Source organism: Wolffia australiana, chromosome 1 (assembly GCF_029677425.1).
Source record: "Wolffia australiana isolate 7733 chromosome 1, ASM2967742v1".
Taxonomy (NCBI): domain Eukaryota; kingdom Viridiplantae; phylum Streptophyta; class Magnoliopsida; order Alismatales; family Araceae; genus Wolffia; species Wolffia australiana.
The window spans coordinates 3,183,279-3,200,830 of NC_135835.1; the positions used below are offsets into that span (position 1 = coordinate 3,183,279).

A 17,552-nucleotide genomic window follows, 5' to 3' on the forward strand; every position below is an offset into this window, starting at 1 on the left:
ATCTGCCCATCGCGGAAGATCTCCCAAAACAAATAACGTTCAATAATGACGTCACATTTCTTGGAATTACTAAACATGATTAAAAGATTGACCGAGTGCAGAGCAACTGGACTGAGCGCTGTCGGCAGCAGAAAGTGACGTCACTTTCGCCATGAAAGGTGAGCAAAGAACCCATGCAAACCGGAAATATTAATTTTTATTTTTCCAGATTTATGTTCAGGCTGAAGCAGCGGACTTCTTGCAATAGGCGATGGCGCCTTGGATCGGGGACTCCGCCGCCGAGCCGCCGCTGCTACTTCTCTTCAGGGAAGAAGAAGAAGAAGAAGAAGACGAAGAAGAAGAAGAGGAGGGGCGGCGGCGGAGGACGCCGGAGAAGGAGCGGCGGTGACGGGACCGCGGGGCCACGTCAGCCGTGGTCTTACTGGGGAGGAGAGATTTGAGGTAGAGTTTGATGAGCTTCAGGGTCTTGGACCAGGGCTGACGTGGCGAGGTGGGCCGGGGTGGGGTGAGGTGGCCGCTGACGTGGCGTGAGCTGGCGGCGGGCTCTTGGAGGAGGAGCTGCACCATCTGTAGCCGGGGGGGGAGGTGGAGGGGGAGGAGCTTGCCTTTGTAGAAGAGCTCGTCTGCCGGGAAGCTGACGTCATCTCTCTGTCCCATGCAGAACTCGAATTCTTCCTTGGAAGGCGGCGGCGGCGGCGGCTCGGCGGCGGCGCTCAGGTCCATTTCTATGTACTCGTCCCTCTCTTCTTCTCCCATTCTCTCTCTAGGCGGTGGGTGGTGGTGGTGGGGGTGGGGGATTTATAGGGGAAAGGAGGAGATTAAATTAGTGGCGGAAAACCCCGGGAAAGTTGTAAGAAGTGGGCAGAAAATGAAGGGTTATTTTTTAGAGGGAAGAGAGAGATGGGTATTTTAGATGGGATTTATTGGGGAAAGGAGGAGATTGAATTAGTGGCGGAAAACCCCATGAGAGTGGTAAGTGGGGAGAAAACGAGAGAAAATGAAGGCTTTTTCTGTAGAGGGAAGAGAGAGAAATGGGTGCTTTATATGGGATTTATTGGGAAAAGGAGGAGATTGAATTAGTGGCGGAAAACCCCATGAGAGTGGTAAGTGGGGAGAAAACGAGAGAAAATGAAGGCTTATTCTGTAGAGGGAAGAGAGAGAAATGGGTGCTTTATATGGGATTTATTGGGAAAAGGAGGAGATTAAATTAGTGGTGGAAAACCCCGGGAGAGTGGGGAAAAAACAAGAGAAAATGAAAGGTTACCATTAAGAGGGAAGAGAGAGAGATGGGTATATTAAATGGGATTTATAGGGGAAAGAAGGAGATTAAATTAGTGGCGCAAAACCCCAGGAGAGTGGGGAAAAACGAAAAAACAAGAGAAAATGAAGAGTTACTCTTAAGAGGAAAGAGACAGAGATGGGTGTATTATGGGATTTAGAGGAGAAAAGAGGAGGTCAAATTAGAGGCGGAAAACCCCAGAAGAGAGGTTAGAAGTGGGGAGAAAATGAAGGGTTACCCTTAAGAGGAATGACAGAGATATGTGCACACTAGATGGGATTTAAAGGGGAAAGGAGGAGATTAAATTAGCCGCGTAAAACCCCGGGAGAGTGGTAAGAAGTAGGGTTACCCTGAAGAGGAAATACAAAGACATGGGTATATTAGATGGGATATAAAGGGGAAAAGAGGAGATTAAATCAGCGGTGGAAAAAACAAGAGAAAATGGAGGGTTAAATTACCCTTGAGAGGAAAGAGACAGAGATGAGGGAGGAACAGTCTTGGAGCAGTGGCAGGTCCCCGGAAGGCACAGGCTTTCTTTCTCTGGAGTCAAAGAGAGGGAGGGGGGGGGGGGAAGATCTACCCCCTCCCTTCCTCTTATAAAAATACGCCCTCTCGTTTGACGAGGGGTGTCAGAGCTGAAGTGAATAATACAAAGAAAGGGGGTGCTCTTTTTAAGTGTGTATAAAAAAGGGCACCCATTCAAGTGGTACAGCGCACCGCTGTTTCGGGCGCAGAGGGAGCCAGAGGCTTTGACTGGCTCCCTCGGTCTCCAATGGGGACCCGCCACGTGGCCTTAATATGATAAAAGATCCTGGGGCCAGACTAGTTTTTGAGCCTGGGTTCCTTTAGTAGGGGCCAAGTGGTGGGGTTCCTCCTAGTGAAGAAATTCTAGGACCCAGATAATTCATTTTTTGTGTCGTAACTTTCGGGTCTCACAAGTATAGTGCACGATCGTCCCAGGACGGGGATGCTGGTATAGTTCAGGGACACGGGTGGGACGATTTTTTCGTCGCGTCCGAGAATACGGACGAATTTCGGGACGAAAATTCGTCTCGGGGACCGCAGTACGGGACAGTTTTCGTCCCGTGGGACGAAAAAACAGTCCGTCCAGAGGTCTCGGATGATGGACTGACGGATGCGGATGAAAGGCTGGTTTCACATCCGACGGTTGAGATCTCGCCATGTGGCCTCACTATGACAATTTGTATCGAGGTCCCTGTATTTTTTCGCGCGTGCAAATCGATGCCGCTCAGAATTAATTGTACATATGTCCATTTGCATTCTCTCTCCTCCATATTTTCCTTAAAAAACTTAGAAAAATCTATATTAGTATATTAAAAATATAAAATGGGTTTTTGTTGTCCGGGATGAATTTTGGGATGAAAATTCGTCCCTGGACGACTGGATGGAACGTAAAAACGTCCCGGTATGATTGGATGGAACGGTTTTTTTATCGTTGGACGAAAAACTGTCCCGCCCTTCGTCCCTGAACTTACTCTGGACATTGGACGGGACTAAATTCGTCCTGTCCCTTCCATCGTCCACGACCGGGACGATCCGGAACTATAGATGCTGGACAGTTTGGGAAGGTTTTCGTCCCACCCCACATTATTCCCTGGTGACGTCCCCTCCCAATGTTTTGGGTAGTCCCAGAACCATTCCTTATGGGAACTGGCGGATTCCATGACATGTGGAATGATTCATAGAAGTTTTAAAATTCGGGAAAAAATTCATAAAATGAAATTTTACCACATTTCCATCAGCTGACAAATTTAGTACATCAGGGCGGGACTGATTTATGTCTCGCCTGCCATCCGAGGCCCTGGACGGGACGGTTTTTTTGTCCCTGGGACGAAAAAATGTCCATTCGAGCCCGTGCACTATAGCCTCACAAGTTGGTCATGTTAAGAAGTATATTAAATTAAAGGGGAAGAAAGAAACAGACAAATGGCTTGAGTATGTTTTTTCCCTTTCTTTACTTGGAGGGTGGTGGGGGCTGGTCGCCGGATCTGAGCTCTCTTTCGAGCTCGTCGAACTCCCACCCACCAATCTCTTCGGCGGAGTAATCTCCGGTGACGTTGCCGAACTCTGACTCGAGCTGTGCCAGCTCGGCATCTGGGTCGAGCCGCTCTGCCGGAGCCTTTGGCTTTGGCAAGTCAACGGTCTCCGTGTGGTCAAGGAACGGCCTTTCCGTTGACTCAAAGTCAACTCTCATGCGGTCTATTGCATCGAATTGCTGCATGACTGGGCCGTCATCTCCCCTGCAGTTGTTGGCCCGCCCGGCGAAGAAGAGCTCTTTCATGTTGTCCACCACGCTGAAGGCGGTTATGATCTGCACCGGTCAAAGAGTGATATTTTAGAGAGAGAAATTTCATGATTAGATGAAAGTTATAATCTTCCATCTAATACCTTTTCTTCGGATTGTATGTATTCCTCCTGGAGTAGCTTTCTTGGATCCGAATCTTTTGATAAGTTTCCTGAGAATTCTGCTTCAGACCTGCCCATGAAAAAAAACCTCTTCTGGATTAAGTTTCTCATTAAAATAAAATTTCTCTTCTGCAAAGAACCTGTCTTTAAGTTTCTTCAGATTGTCCGCAGTGGTCTTCATGCGAGAGATCAAGGAGTCCAGTTCGTCCTGTACATTAACAAAGAAGAGCAATACTAAAATAATCGAATAAATAAAATATAAAACAACAATTTTGGTACCTTGAGTGAGGAAAGATAGCCGGCCACCAGCTGTGTGAAATAGAGACCGTACTTCTCCAAATCATCGCTAGAATAATGGAAAAAAAAGACAATGAACTTGGTTAAAAAAATATCTTTTTTCGTTGGATTACAAAGAAAAGCATCACAAACTTGATATGCTTCTCCGTCTGTTCGTTAAAGGATGACTGAAGCGCCCAGGTATCTTCCAGGAAATTGATCCAGGTTTTAACGACCTCTCCTTCTACTTTACATGAAGCAATGGATCTTGAAAGTTCATCCTCCTAAAAGCAGATGGCCACACAATGTTATCTGTAATTTCTAAGCAGAACACGAGTAATTTCCAGCGAGATAAGTCACCTTCGACTTAAAATGGGCGACTATCTGATTGCTTGCTTCGTCAAATTGGTCTCTCTCTTCTTTCATCTTGTTAAGTCGCCCGCGAGCAGCGGTTAAAGAAAGAGTCACCTGTAAAACCGTTTTCACTGTGAAGAATTGTACCTTGTTCAATTCAGATAATGTTTGATTGTGAGATGTGTACCTTGTTCAATTCAGCCTCAATTTCTTCTTTTTGTTTTTCCAGTGCAGCAATCTCGGTCATGATATCCTATAAAAACACTAACTCTCACAAATATTGAAATGAACAGTGAGCTACTCACAAAAGCCATTCACAGCACAAACTTGAGAAAAAGATGAGTGACTCGACTGAAGATATGGATGACTGACGCGGAAATACAAATCTTCATCATGAAACGCACAAGTTAGGAAAATAATGACTTACTGGCGAATCCAATTTTTATTGATGATGACGCAACGATGGAGAAAACAAAGCAGATTTTAAAAAGCATAATTCAGAAAATATAAAGAACAAACAGTTTCTCCCTCTCATCTTCTGAAAAGGCAAGGTTTTTAAAAATACTTTCAAGACTCAAACTCAAAAGATCGTGTGAATATTTTTCTTCTTCTTGCGGCATACCTTTTCTGCCTCATCGACGCCACTGGATTTGGCAGCCCGAAAGTAAAGAGCTTCCTCCTTTTGTTTTCTGCTCCAAGAAAGAATCAGAATTAAAAGGACGGGTTTGTAATCAACCCAAAGAAAGTAGAATGGAAAAATGATTTCAATAAATTGCGACATGTTTAAATACATAAACCTACGATTCAAACATCAACGGTGAATCTGATGCAATCGAGGGGGAAAATCAGCTAGACTAGAACGGAAAACCTTTTGAAGTGAATAAGAAACGAGCGGGTTTATGATTTTTCTCGTCTCTTTCTTCTCCCCTTTCAAGTGCTTATAACTCTTCTCGCCCGAAATGATGAAACTACTCCCTGTCTACTATTCTCACTGCTTCGTTCTTGCGTCATTTCATGTGCAATTACTTTTCAGTATTTATGAAGAAGACCTCACACTAGTCCACGGGAACTAAGGATATGAAGCATGCGGGTTACCAATAATCTTACGTAGAGGCCTTCTTATATATTTGAAAAAAGAGACTCTTTCTTTGGTCTTTTTCAGAGGTACGTAGAAGACAGATGACAACAACAGAGGGAAGGGAGATTAATGAGTGAAGAAAGAGAAGAGAAATTATCATATTTTCTCCGTAATATTATAGCTTCGTCAAACTATGAAGTTTGAATTAAAATATTTGGTTGTAGCTCACGAAGAAGGAACTTCACAGTAACTGAATGAAAGTTAAAACAGTATCATACCTGTGCTCTGCGATGCGCTTTTCTGCCTTCATCGAGGAATTTGCCAGTGATTCAGCCAGAACTTTCAGTTTATCGACCTGATTTGGATTTCGAGAACAAGAACACCGTCATAGACCTTGCAAGTAAATGGGACAATGACGATGTTGGGCAACTTTAAAATATCTGTATATTTCGTGATGTAACTGAAGCAACCTCGTAAAATATTGTCAGAGGAAACATCAATAAGTTGAGCGACCAAGTAATTGCGAGCCATTTCCGATTTATCTGGAGTTCAGATGTATAAAAAATAAGAAATGAGAAATGCATGCCTTCTGAGAATGTATCTCCAAAGAATCTCCACCAGTTATAGATTTTTTCCTCAGCAAAAGGTTCTCCAACCTGGAGCACAGCTTAACTTCTGCAAGTGCGTCCTTCAAAGCCTAAAAAAGGATAATAGTCAATTCACGTCATGAGATCACGAGTGTTTGTCATTATGTTGTGCCATAACGTTTCAAATTAAATTATAATCCCAGAGTTTAACTTGCCAATTTAGTGGAAAACTAGCGAGGTTGAAGCGCGTTGGTTTCTGTTACATAATGTATGAGCGTGGTATAAAAATCTCAGCAGATCTCATCAAAGGTTGTTTGTTTTAAGATGCGAGGATAGGTAGTCAGAAAAGACTGGGTCTGTGGTCCACCAAACTTCAGACGTAATTTTTTCAGACTTGAATGAATGCATGGTACGGCTCTCCATGGAACTTCAATATTTTGTATTTCCTATTGCTTCGATGTAAAGTGAGGCTACCCAACCAAATCATATTGAGCGTTGACCCAAAACACCATTTGGATAGAAGAAAGATCGAGACGTACCATGAAGTAGCAAGAGTGATCAGAATTATCTCACTTATCTGTTACGTACGTTATGTGCATTGGTCTTAACCATATTGTCTTTGCCCTTCATCTAAAGATGCTCCTCAGGTATATAATTTTCTTCTCTACAAAAGTGGTTTTACTCTCACATGGTGCCAGAGACTTAGGGTTCTGGCCATGCACTGCCTATCAAAGCACTGTTAGTTTCCAGCACTGCGATAGAGACTTCGATGTAGAGCTGTACTTTTCTCGGTAGAAGACGATGCCCTGTTACAGCCATTGACCTTGGGAGGTGAGTGAGTTGGGCATCCAGTCATTTTAGAACTAGATACCCAGATTAGAATTTGAATTTCTCTAACTGACATTCCACCTTCCCGAAATGAATCCTAGAAAATATTCTACATTTTTTATGATCATCTCCATCGAAGATGTGATTCTTGAAAGAAACAAAGCAAACTAAAGGGTATATATTGAGAAAATGGATGAGTACAATCAAGCAGTGGCAGTACAGCCCCAGATCCGTGAATGTGCACCTTCTCAATATGATATCCCCCCTACACCAACTCCGACCTCTCGTAAGGAGCATCTCCTGTACTAATCGTCCCCTCCACACACTCCTGCCTCCTTCCTCTTGTCAAATTGGTTCAGACGAATATGTCTTCTTGTTTGCTCCTCGTTTCGTGGTTGCATGCATTTATAGAATACTAACCTAAGGGCTAAAGACAGAAATTCCCCTAGGAGTGGTCTGGGATTCTATCAAACTGTCAGTTCCCCTCGTTGATTTCGAGTCTGTCGTGCCACAGTTGCCTGTAGCACATCATGAATGTCCTCGACACCAGTCTGACTGTTGCCACCTCTTATTTGTTGCCGTTGCCATCGCTTAGTATAGCTACTGATCCTGATGTATCCACCAGCAACAGTTGGCTGTACAAACGTGACCATTTCAATAACAGGCAACAATAGAAACTGCCACAGCTGACAGTTTCACACTGCCTGACATCCACTGGCATCAGGTAGACGGACTGCTAATGGATTGTATTTACCAACGGGTGCTATTGTTTACATCCATTAACATTTAAGTTAATGGTTAAACAAAGACGGCCAGATATGGCCGATTAAAGTAAGACTTTTGGATAATTTCATGCAGTCCACTACCGCTTTGGGCCCAACAACAGCCATTCTCCATTCTAACGGAAGTAATTAATAACCATTGAGCTCAGCGGAAGCAGTTTATCTTCAATCTCAAGAAAAGACCAGGAATTTCAAGACTGGGATACGGGAATATTTGGGCTTATTAGGATCTCAGTGGAATTCCATGAATCCCAATGTCGCAGATATGTGATACGGTTCTCATTAAGAGTATATGAGAAAAGAAAAAGAAGGGGGAGCCAAATAAAGAACGTTGACCGGTCAACAGGCACCAGTGGACCTGATGCCCCATGTGGTGCTGGCATGGCCACTAACTCCCGGTCTTGACTGGGAGTGGTAAGGGAATAAAGGATGCCTATAAATAATAGGTGAGACCTCAAAGAAAGGCATCTGCTGGCAGTTAGACTTCTTGGAGGGTGTGGGAGATCTTGGAAAGACTAGTTGTATGCAGCAAGGGTCTTCTGAGAACGTTCATACCAACAACAGGAGCTAGCTACAGGAGGATCTGTGTCCACTAGGATTTTTGAAGAAGGATCTTGCTTTGGAATTGCGACATTACATCTGTAAGGTGCATCTCTTGATCTTTTTATTACCAATTCGATACGGATCGTATCAATATAGTTTCCTATTTTGAGAATTTGTAAGGTCTGTATCGGCTGACATTGATGTACTCAACAACGCCAACCAACATATCTCAAGGTCAGACAGAACCAACGCGATTAGCTATCAGTTCTGAGTTTTCTTTTGGGTTTTTTTTTTGCAGGCAGATCCTTTCAGGCCATAATCAGATGTTTCTAGTGCATTTATCCTGCAGTGATGGCTTTAGCGACACCACTTCTCCATTCCTACCCTCAGATCTATTTTTCACTATTCCCACTTAGTTGCCTATTGAGACTAACTGATTATCTTGTTTTCACTAGTCTCCATTCTTCCTCTTCACAAACTGATTGCCTGTTGAGACACTACCCATGTTCTTATGGAAAGGCTCTGGGTCAGGGAACAGCAATGAGATGAATTTGATCTCCTGAGATGTGGTTAGCAGACTGCTTAGTTGGGTCTGCAGGATTAAAAGTTCTGAGGAGGACCTGGTTCCAAAGGTATTGGAGGACAATTATTGATCCTCCCGGTTTCAGCCAGAGGGGCATCTATTTTCAGGCATAGTATGAGGAAGATGTTACCTCAAATCGGTGAATTTTTTGGCCCCACACTAGGGAACAGTTCTTTATTTCAATGTTGGTTAGACGACTGGTAGTCTTGAGGCATTCTACACGAGGAGGTTCCACTCCTCTCCACTTCACAGAACAATCATGCCACAGTTAGGGACTCCTGTGATCGCATATGGGATCCGATCTTGAATGGGTTCTGTTGAACCAGAGAGAGGGATATTTCTTAAGCATGTAGCAGTCTTTATTATACCTGAGACCATTGAGCAGTGCACAAGATGGCTGGTTGTGGAGAGGTACCTCATTTTTTATGCGGGATGCCTGCACGAAGATCAGGGAGGGACAGATCGAGGAATTGAAAATCATTGACACGAGCAAACTTATAGGTACAGAAGGTTCCCTTAAATTGCATTTTTTGGATGGCTGCTCCTTAGGCTGCAACTTGTGACATGATTCTGCTCCTTAGAGAATGTTACCAGACGCCACAGCAGAGTGTGCTATGTGCACAAGGGCAAGGAAGACTGCTCTCGTTGATTCTTTGAGTGACCGTTCACCCAGGCAATATGAGCCTTGCAGAAGATCCTACGGGTAGATGTCTCCTCAGATGAGGCCTTCTGGGGCTTTATCAGGAGATACGTGCACAGGGGGGAGACAGAGTGGGGAAGGCCCCTCGCAGTGCTTCACGGATTTTGTTGTCTTCCTAATATTACCTGTGCTGATGATTCCAAGATTGCACTAATTGGTGTTTGCACCATATGTTCTTAAACTAACTACATTATCTCTCACTTCTATACTTCATGCGCCATGACTTCACTAAAGAAGACAATGATTTATCATGCTGATATCTACAAGACCAGAGAGAAGGCGATCAAGAGAAGCAAATGAGCCTAACATATGTAATAGTATCTAATGAGAAAAACCGTAGTAAGAAGATAATCATGCTCCCTTAAAGCAAATTAAAAATCACAAACCAGAAAGGCCAAAGTAAAAGAGCAAACCATGGGATGAAATTTGAATTGTGGTTCTAACATCTGGGATATTATTTGAAGGGTACATTAAATAATATGACGCAATCAGTTACCTCGATATCCATGACACTGATCCTTTCTGACGTTCTGAACTGGTCATCAGCTGATTTCAGAGGCTGAACTTTTGATACATCGATCCTCAGATTAAGGGACGATGCTTCCGCATCTAATCTGCAACCAAAGACATGCCAATGAGCACAACAATTGACGAGATTTTGAGAGGAAGTTTCCATTTTTATTGTGATAAGCAGACTAGTGGAAAATTACATTGAGCTCCACTGGAGTTTTTAAATAATTCATTGCAAAAGGTCAAAAACTCACAGTCGATCACTAAAGAAATCACAATATTCATCTATACAACTGTATTATGAATGACACTTAGAACTTAACGATGCACTTTACTTTTCTACAAATTGCCATATTTTTCACGAGGAGCATTAAATTTTACTCCAAAATATAAAGGACATCTGCATCAAAACCTTGCAGCGTCTGCATTTATCTTTAGCCCAGCAACAGCGCTTTGGGCGAACTGAATCAACTCCGACCTTTTTACCTGAAGATGCAACGTCAATTAGATTACAAGGTACGTGTTTTTGAACCTGAACATCACAAGAAGGAAAACAGTAATAAATTATTGCAAGGAAAAAAGCTACTAAGCTAGGGCACAGGAAAGAGAATTTCATTTAGCATGAAAAAACAAGGTTGAATAAGCTAATTATCTACACAATCTTAAATGCCACATTAGTTCATGTGTTGTAAGTGACTCTACCAGACTCGGATTAGATGTGCATTTCTTCAAGGTAACAGTAAAACCGCCAAGAGTGCTATCCACTGCCGAATTGTTTTTATATAAGCCACATAATATCCAGTTTCACATTTTAGGCAATCTTTTTTAATAAACAACCTCATCCTTACAGGACCTTATCAGTAAGCATCTTGTTATACAAAGGAAACGGTCTCCTCCTCGAAAATTCTCTCATAAACATTGTTTCTACATGAATACGGAAAAAAATATGGATCTATATTTCAGGACATTGGCGAGCTTGTCTGAACAAGAATATCGCCATTTTGGCAAAAACAAGACATAAAGTGACCTTCAGCAGGTAAGCCTTGACGACCCAAATTAATTTCATGTATACCAAGCACAACACTAGCCTCAACCCTGTGATATTACACAGACCTTTGGCGAACATGCCATTCTAATAAGTTTCCAGCTTCCTCTCTCCCGGCCCAAATTCACTTGTATGAGGTCTCTCTTGTTTTCGTGCTATTAACTACAATCTTAAAAATGCTTCCCAAGATTCCGATTTGGACATCCATGCCAAAAAACTACACCATTGTTGATGGAAAAATCTTGACTTTCAGAGCATTAAAGCATGGATCGATATTTCAGGAGTTTTATCTGATAATTCAATGAATGTCAAATTGGATGATGCACACCCATTCTCCATGTCCAGAACTTCATTTTTACAAAATCTACACAACATTTTGAGAAGATTCTGGGCCACGTTTATGAATGACGCCGGCCCGGTAAGAGAACCCAGCCCAAAAGCATTCCGAACCTGGATATTTAAGGATTGGAACGAGTTTGGAAGGGTATGACATTGCAGACACGTGAGTTACCTATTGCTCTACTCTCTCATTCTCCACTCAGACATGACCCTTTTTACTTCCTCTTGCAGATGATCTTCCCTGCTTAGAGGGAGGTTTCTCCTGTCTCCCAGAGTCAACCATCTTCCAGTCTCCGTCTCTATCTTTCCTCCTTCTTAAGCCTTCATTATCTCTCCTTTTTCCTACCTTGTTACTCTGAATCATCGGAAATAATATTTTGAATTAGAAGTTGAATCTTCTTTTGATGAAAGGATATCAGCGTTTTCGATAGACCTTGCCTGGGTTTTATCACATTTTACCCTCAAAGTGATGATTATATAAAGCTTTACAAGGTCCAAAATAAGAGGAAAGGTTCAAGGCTCAACGAATACTACTACTACGCTCACAGGGGAAATTTATGGCCACCTGCCTGGGCAAGGAAAGGAAATAACAGTGGACTGAAATGGCAACGATTTTAGGCAGATGATATCACTACAAGCATTGGCATCAACCAGGTATCATTCTACGCTCTTTGTTTTCAACACTTTAAATCATCAACCGCCCCCACCCCAAAAGAGGCATAAGGATACTCTACCAACCATAGTGTCTTTTTGGCCTCAAAAGTGGCCCAAATTATTCTAAATAATCATAGAAATCACATTGCCTTTCTGTTTGCACTCGTTATTGACCAGAAATCCAAAATCTTAAAGATTCCTGGGCAAATACCATCGCAAAATGACATTGATTTATCACTGAATTAAACCTCACAGAAGAGCTTCAACTGTACGGCTCTGAGACAGTGAATGGCAAAAAATAATTGTGCTTCAGAGAAGCCAAAGGTACTCAAGTAAGAAAATCCTTCCCCAAAAACACTGAAAATAATTAGGTGCCAAATATAGGGGAGAGAGAGCGTGCAAGTATCAGAAAAAGGAAAAACACGTGCAGCCAAGAGTAACTACAATAAAGATAAAGCAGCAACGACGATGTGAAGGAGAAAGAGAAACAGCGTCAAACATAAATACGCTGCCAAGAGATCTCAAGCCAAAAAGCTCAAAGAGTATATCAATTTATGATGACATCTGCATTCAACGGAGAGACAAGTACAATATGGTTCTTCATATTTTATCCATGAATGATTTCATAAAACAGATCAGCAGAGTATCCGTTCTCAAATGAAACTTTTTATCGTCAAACAGTAATTACGCAACTACACCCATGAATGTTGCCAAAGGCATTCCCACATTAGAAATCTTGAACGTGCAAATAGATTCAATCACGAACAGCATGTAAAATATAATTGAAACCACGGATGTAATTTCAAATGATATGAAGGATGAAGCAAGAAAAATGAGCGATTCATTAAAGAAATTCATATCCCCTTGAAGCCACGTTTGATAGGCTCACCAGAACTTCGTCTTCATAATTTGAAAATACTTTGGCCAAATCTTGGATGCTACTTATTACAGCATTGTGAACCTCCTTCCCTCCAGTAAAACAGAAACTACAAACATTTCAAAAAATGAGATGAAAACTTATCGTCAATGAATTTTGCCCCAAAAAACAAGAACATATACATCAAGACTATATAAGCTAACAGTGTCAATCGAGATCAAAACAAAACAAAAGAACTAACATGCCAAGAAATACATTTTTAGTAAAATAGATCAATACAAACTCCCTGCAGACAATGGATACAAAGGTTTCGTGCTAAAAAGATAACATAACATCCACGTTTTCATCTCACTAACAAAATTTGGCTGCATGATATGGATTCCACGGACCTAAGGAAGAGAAAATAAAGTACATATAGTTAATGTGATTGTTAAAACAACTGATCCTGGACATTCTGACGACAAAAAACTAGAAGCTAGTCAGAGCGATATAGCTGATAGGATTCCAATTGTTCAGGTCCTAGATTCTCCAAAAACCTTAATGGAGAAGGGCATCCCAAAAAACAAATAAATATACTATGCATTTTCCAATTTATTAAAACCACGAATGCTGCCTACAATCGTTGTGCCCTGCCACACATAAACTGACTTCTAATGCAGGTCAGCAAAATACCAATCATTTACAAGTCTAAAATTGAAATTAAAAAGTCAGAGATTGTGATACATTATCTGTTGGTACATACGGCTGGAAAATATCTGCCACATGAAAAAAGAACTTTATGGCGATAGCATAAGCATCTGACGAAATAAGACTAAGCAAACATGAACAAATAAGAACAGAAACCCAAGTGATCACCAAAAATGAAGTCTATTTGAAAACATAAATCTGCTGTATTGAAGGAAACAGGATATTCATCCAAAAAAGTGTCAATGCTCCAATCTCCACTAATGGATAATCGCTTGAAGAAATGATACAGTTTTCTACGTTTGGAATACATAGTTTTTAATGAAAGCCAATCAGCAGGAATAAAATCTTAAAGAACTCACCCAAAAATCTCAAGAAGGAGAGAGACTTCTTCCTCAGTTGGAGCCTCAAGAATCTGACCAAAAAACAAGAGAGACAGACACTCTTACCCTTCGCTGGCAAATAAATGTAACAAGTGTCTCTTTTGTCCACCGCCATTATTTCCATTCAAATGAGATAAAATTTTATAATTCGTGCAACTACATAGGAGATTTTTTGGGTGCAAATTGAAAAACTCAAGAACCTACCATGCACACATGTAGTAACGTGTAATTGGATTTACACAATTGAGCCAATTTGTAAGGGACAATAAAGAAAACAGAGAAAAATAAGATTCACTGAGGCATACCATTGACAATGTAATGCCCTCCAATGCCTGACTATGTAAGAATACATCTCGAAAGTTGACCGCTTCGCCTCCACTGTCGGGATCAAAGAAAAGAGCCTGCCATGTGGATAACAGTGAGTTTTTATATAGATCTCACATATTTTCATATCACACTCTCGATTCAATGCATGACAATAATTTATCCAATTTATCATATTTTCTCATGACGGCCAATTAATAAGACAACAATGACTTACCCATCAGCAACAATTTGGAACTGGGCCGACCGCTAAACTTTAACAAAGAAATGGGGTCTATAGAATAAAGGCCAGGCCCCGTCGTGCAGGGAGCTGAAGAGTCAAAGTGGGTACTGATAAAGTCCTTCCAAGAACCTTTTTGAAGAAAGAGGCAAGAGATCGCAAGGGGCGCTCACGCATGCCAGCTGAAGGGCATGTGCCGGATGGCACGATAAATTAATGGCAAGGCGGGAGATCCAAATCAAAAGTGGCTGAAGGCTGGAAGTGGTAGAAACCTGCTACCAGAAGGGGGGTGTCTTCCGATTCTTCCATTTTGTATGTCTATCTTTCCATCTTCATTTCATCTGATCTCTTCCTCTTACCAAATATTTTTTGCAGATTGATTACTGTCTCATGTCAGCGATTGATTAATATTCTTGTTCATTGCTGGAATTCCAAGGGAATCTCTTGAGTAAACTTAAAAGTAATAAGGTGAAGAGGGAAGACCATGCAGGAAGTGAAGAGATAAAAACAGAGAACCAAAAAGACGTCGATATCTCAAAAGGACTGGGAGGTATGGAGAAATGGTAGGTGTAGAGGGCTCTCAAAGGCATCCGATGGCCAAATTATTTTGTTGAGAAAGTCCAGAAAAATGACTTTTCATCTAAACAAGTTTTGAAGTAAATAAGGTTGGAATAGATTTGAAATGCTGTTTAAGATGTCCACACGTCGCCGTGCATGATTAATCTCATAGAACTTGACCACGTGATATCAAATTTCTGCGCCATAAATATTACAACATTTGAGTGAAAAATGCACACTGTGCATACCTTTTTGACAAAATATAAGAAAGATCATTGTTTTAAGAATATATAACAAAGATCTTATCGAAATGAAAGCTCAATTTCGGAGATAGACAGACTCGGATAGTATCAGGACATGCAACACACAACCGGACATCCCGCTGGAAAGATAGGTATCATATCTGCGTGTAATATTGTACAAAAAAACCTTCGGAAGTTGTTGACAATCAAAAGGAAGGATGGAGAAAAAAAAATTTTTTTTTTTGAAACAAGAGGGATGGAGAAAATTAAAGCCCTCAATGAGGCCACAAATCATTACTACACTTTTGGCATCTCCTTATAGTGTGTTGTCTTGGCTGAGTTAGCATTAATTTCATGGCATCTTGTAAGCTATGTCCCCAAACTGAAACGTACGCCGCATTATAACGTACATAGACAAGTCATGTTCAAATAAAATTTGAGCCCAGAAACTGAAGTAGATACAAATATTTTTAGATCCACGACGAAATGAACGGCTTAATTACAAGAGAATAATTCTCTTGAAAAAAAAATTGCAAGAGAAAAAATATATACTCCCCTGCTTACCGGGGAAACACTCCGAGGAGATGTGGGCCCGTCAGAAGAGAGATGCTGTTCAAGGGTTTTATTATCCGATGAGCCACCCGTCACTCTGTCGATCTCTTTCAGAGCAGCCAACCATCTCCTCAGCAATTGGATTCTCTCCGAACCTCTGCAAGATACAGCAGCCTCCTCCAATCTCTTGATCGTTTGCTTGTAGCTTTTGAAATTTCGTCCCACCTGGAAATCACAATTTCAGGAATTAACATAGTTTGCAAGTATCATCTTTTAGCAAGATGAGAAACGCATCCATCTTTTCGTTATTATCTTAATCTCAATCGTTTAGCCAGATCGGAAAAGGATGTATGCGTTCGCACTGAAATGCAAACACATTACCTCTCTCTTCAAGGATTAAAAAAAAAGACGTATCCAAGTCCGCATCCGAGCGAAACGGATCAGTTTTAGAGTTTGAATCAATAAAAAAAAGTGATTTTAAAAGGAAACTAATCTTACATCCCTCGTCTCTCGAATCCGAATCTCACGAATTCACACGGTTCTGAGTCATCTCTAAAAACGAATCCCCATCAAAGAGAAAAGATGAATTTCCTCTTTGGAAAAACGGGTCCTCGCCCTACGGTGCACAAAAACTTCACACAGCAAAGTGAACTCTTAAATTGAGAAAATTATTTCCTATTTTCAACAAAGCTCGGTGCTTTATACCGTATATAACGACATGGAGAATTGATTCTCCGGTTGGAGAAAAAACTTGCAAGGAATCCGGAAACTCGAAGGTCATGATTCATTCGATAGAATTGTCGCAAACCGGAATATGATGCAAAGTTGAAACACGGATTGGGGATGAAAATAAACAGCGATCTACCATGCGTTCTTGAAGAATTTTTGCACCGCCAGCGACGGCCTGGCCCGCATGGTGGACGACAGTATCCGCATAGTTCCTGACGGTGCGAGTGATGTTGTTCTTTCCGCCGACTTCGACGGCCTTGTTGACCGCAGATCTCAGCCAAGACATGGACCGGAAAGACGAGCCGACCACCAAACAAGGAAATTGAATCAAGATCAACGAAGATTGAAATCACGGGAAAAGATCGAGCTCCAGGAAGAACCGAGATTGGGATTTCAGGACGAAGTCAGAACCAAGCCAGCCCTTCGACGCGCCACGCGCGCGTTTCGCCCTGCTATATATACCCTGAATTCAAGGTCATGGGCCGGCCCATTATTTCTGTGATGAACTATACTGGGCCAACTAAATGGGCCCAGCTCGGTTGCTTTTTCTGCCTGTTTTCTTTGAAAATTTAAGGCCAGATGAATGATCATACCTTAGATAAAAACATAAATATACTGGTGGAATTTTTGGTATTCTGATGTGGAAGATATGATTTTCCTTAGATTTTAATCCTACACAGTTTACGATGGTTTATCTGGATAAAGTTTAGGGTCAGTGTTTTGGGGTGATATTTGAGTGTCAATTTAGGAGTAGGGAATCAAAGTCTCATGCAATTTGGTGTGTGGACTGGGGAACGGCCAAACGTCATCTATCGTGACATTGGTCATTGCGATGTAGGCATGAAGGGTGATGTGATAGTGACAGATGACCTTTTAGAATGCCATGATGGTGACGGATGATGTGACAAAAAATGGTGACGAGCGACGTAACAGTGACGGACGACGTGTCAAAAATTTGGTAACAAGAGACGTGATGGTGATGGAGGGTGTTAGACAGG

The 17,552-nt window shown here is 41.7% G+C and overlaps 2 protein-coding genes across 2 annotated transcripts; both read right to left on the bottom strand.

Moving 5' to 3' along the window:
- Window positions 1–21: 21 nt before the first annotated feature.
- LOC144701786 (uncharacterized) lies at window positions 22–1,292 on the bottom strand. The gene has a single exon (XM_078573550.1). It carries the CDS (start codon window positions 754–756, stop codon window positions 217–219), a length of 540 nt encoding a protein of 179 aa, XP_078429676.1. The 5' UTR covers window positions 757–1,292; the 3' UTR covers window positions 22–216.
- A 1,720-nt stretch (window positions 1,293–3,012) lies between these two features.
- Window positions 3,013–16,996, bottom strand: LOC144701777 (structural maintenance of chromosomes protein). The gene is made up of 17 exons (XM_078573538.1): window positions 16,691–16,996; window positions 15,838–16,050; window positions 14,235–14,330; window positions 13,909–13,961; window positions 12,875–12,971; window positions 10,360–10,433; window positions 9,934–10,051; window positions 6,001–6,111; window positions 5,693–5,769; window positions 4,959–5,025; window positions 4,524–4,589; window positions 4,343–4,450; window positions 4,136–4,266; window positions 3,986–4,052; window positions 3,847–3,914; window positions 3,689–3,776; window positions 3,013–3,611 (listed from the first exon to the last, which is right to left on the bottom strand). Exons 1-17 carry the CDS (start codon window positions 16,838–16,840, stop codon window positions 3,255–3,257), a joined length of 1,941 nt encoding a protein of 646 aa, XP_078429664.1. The 5' UTR covers window positions 16,841–16,996; the 3' UTR covers window positions 3,013–3,254.
- Window positions 16,997–17,552: the final 556 nt, after the last annotated feature.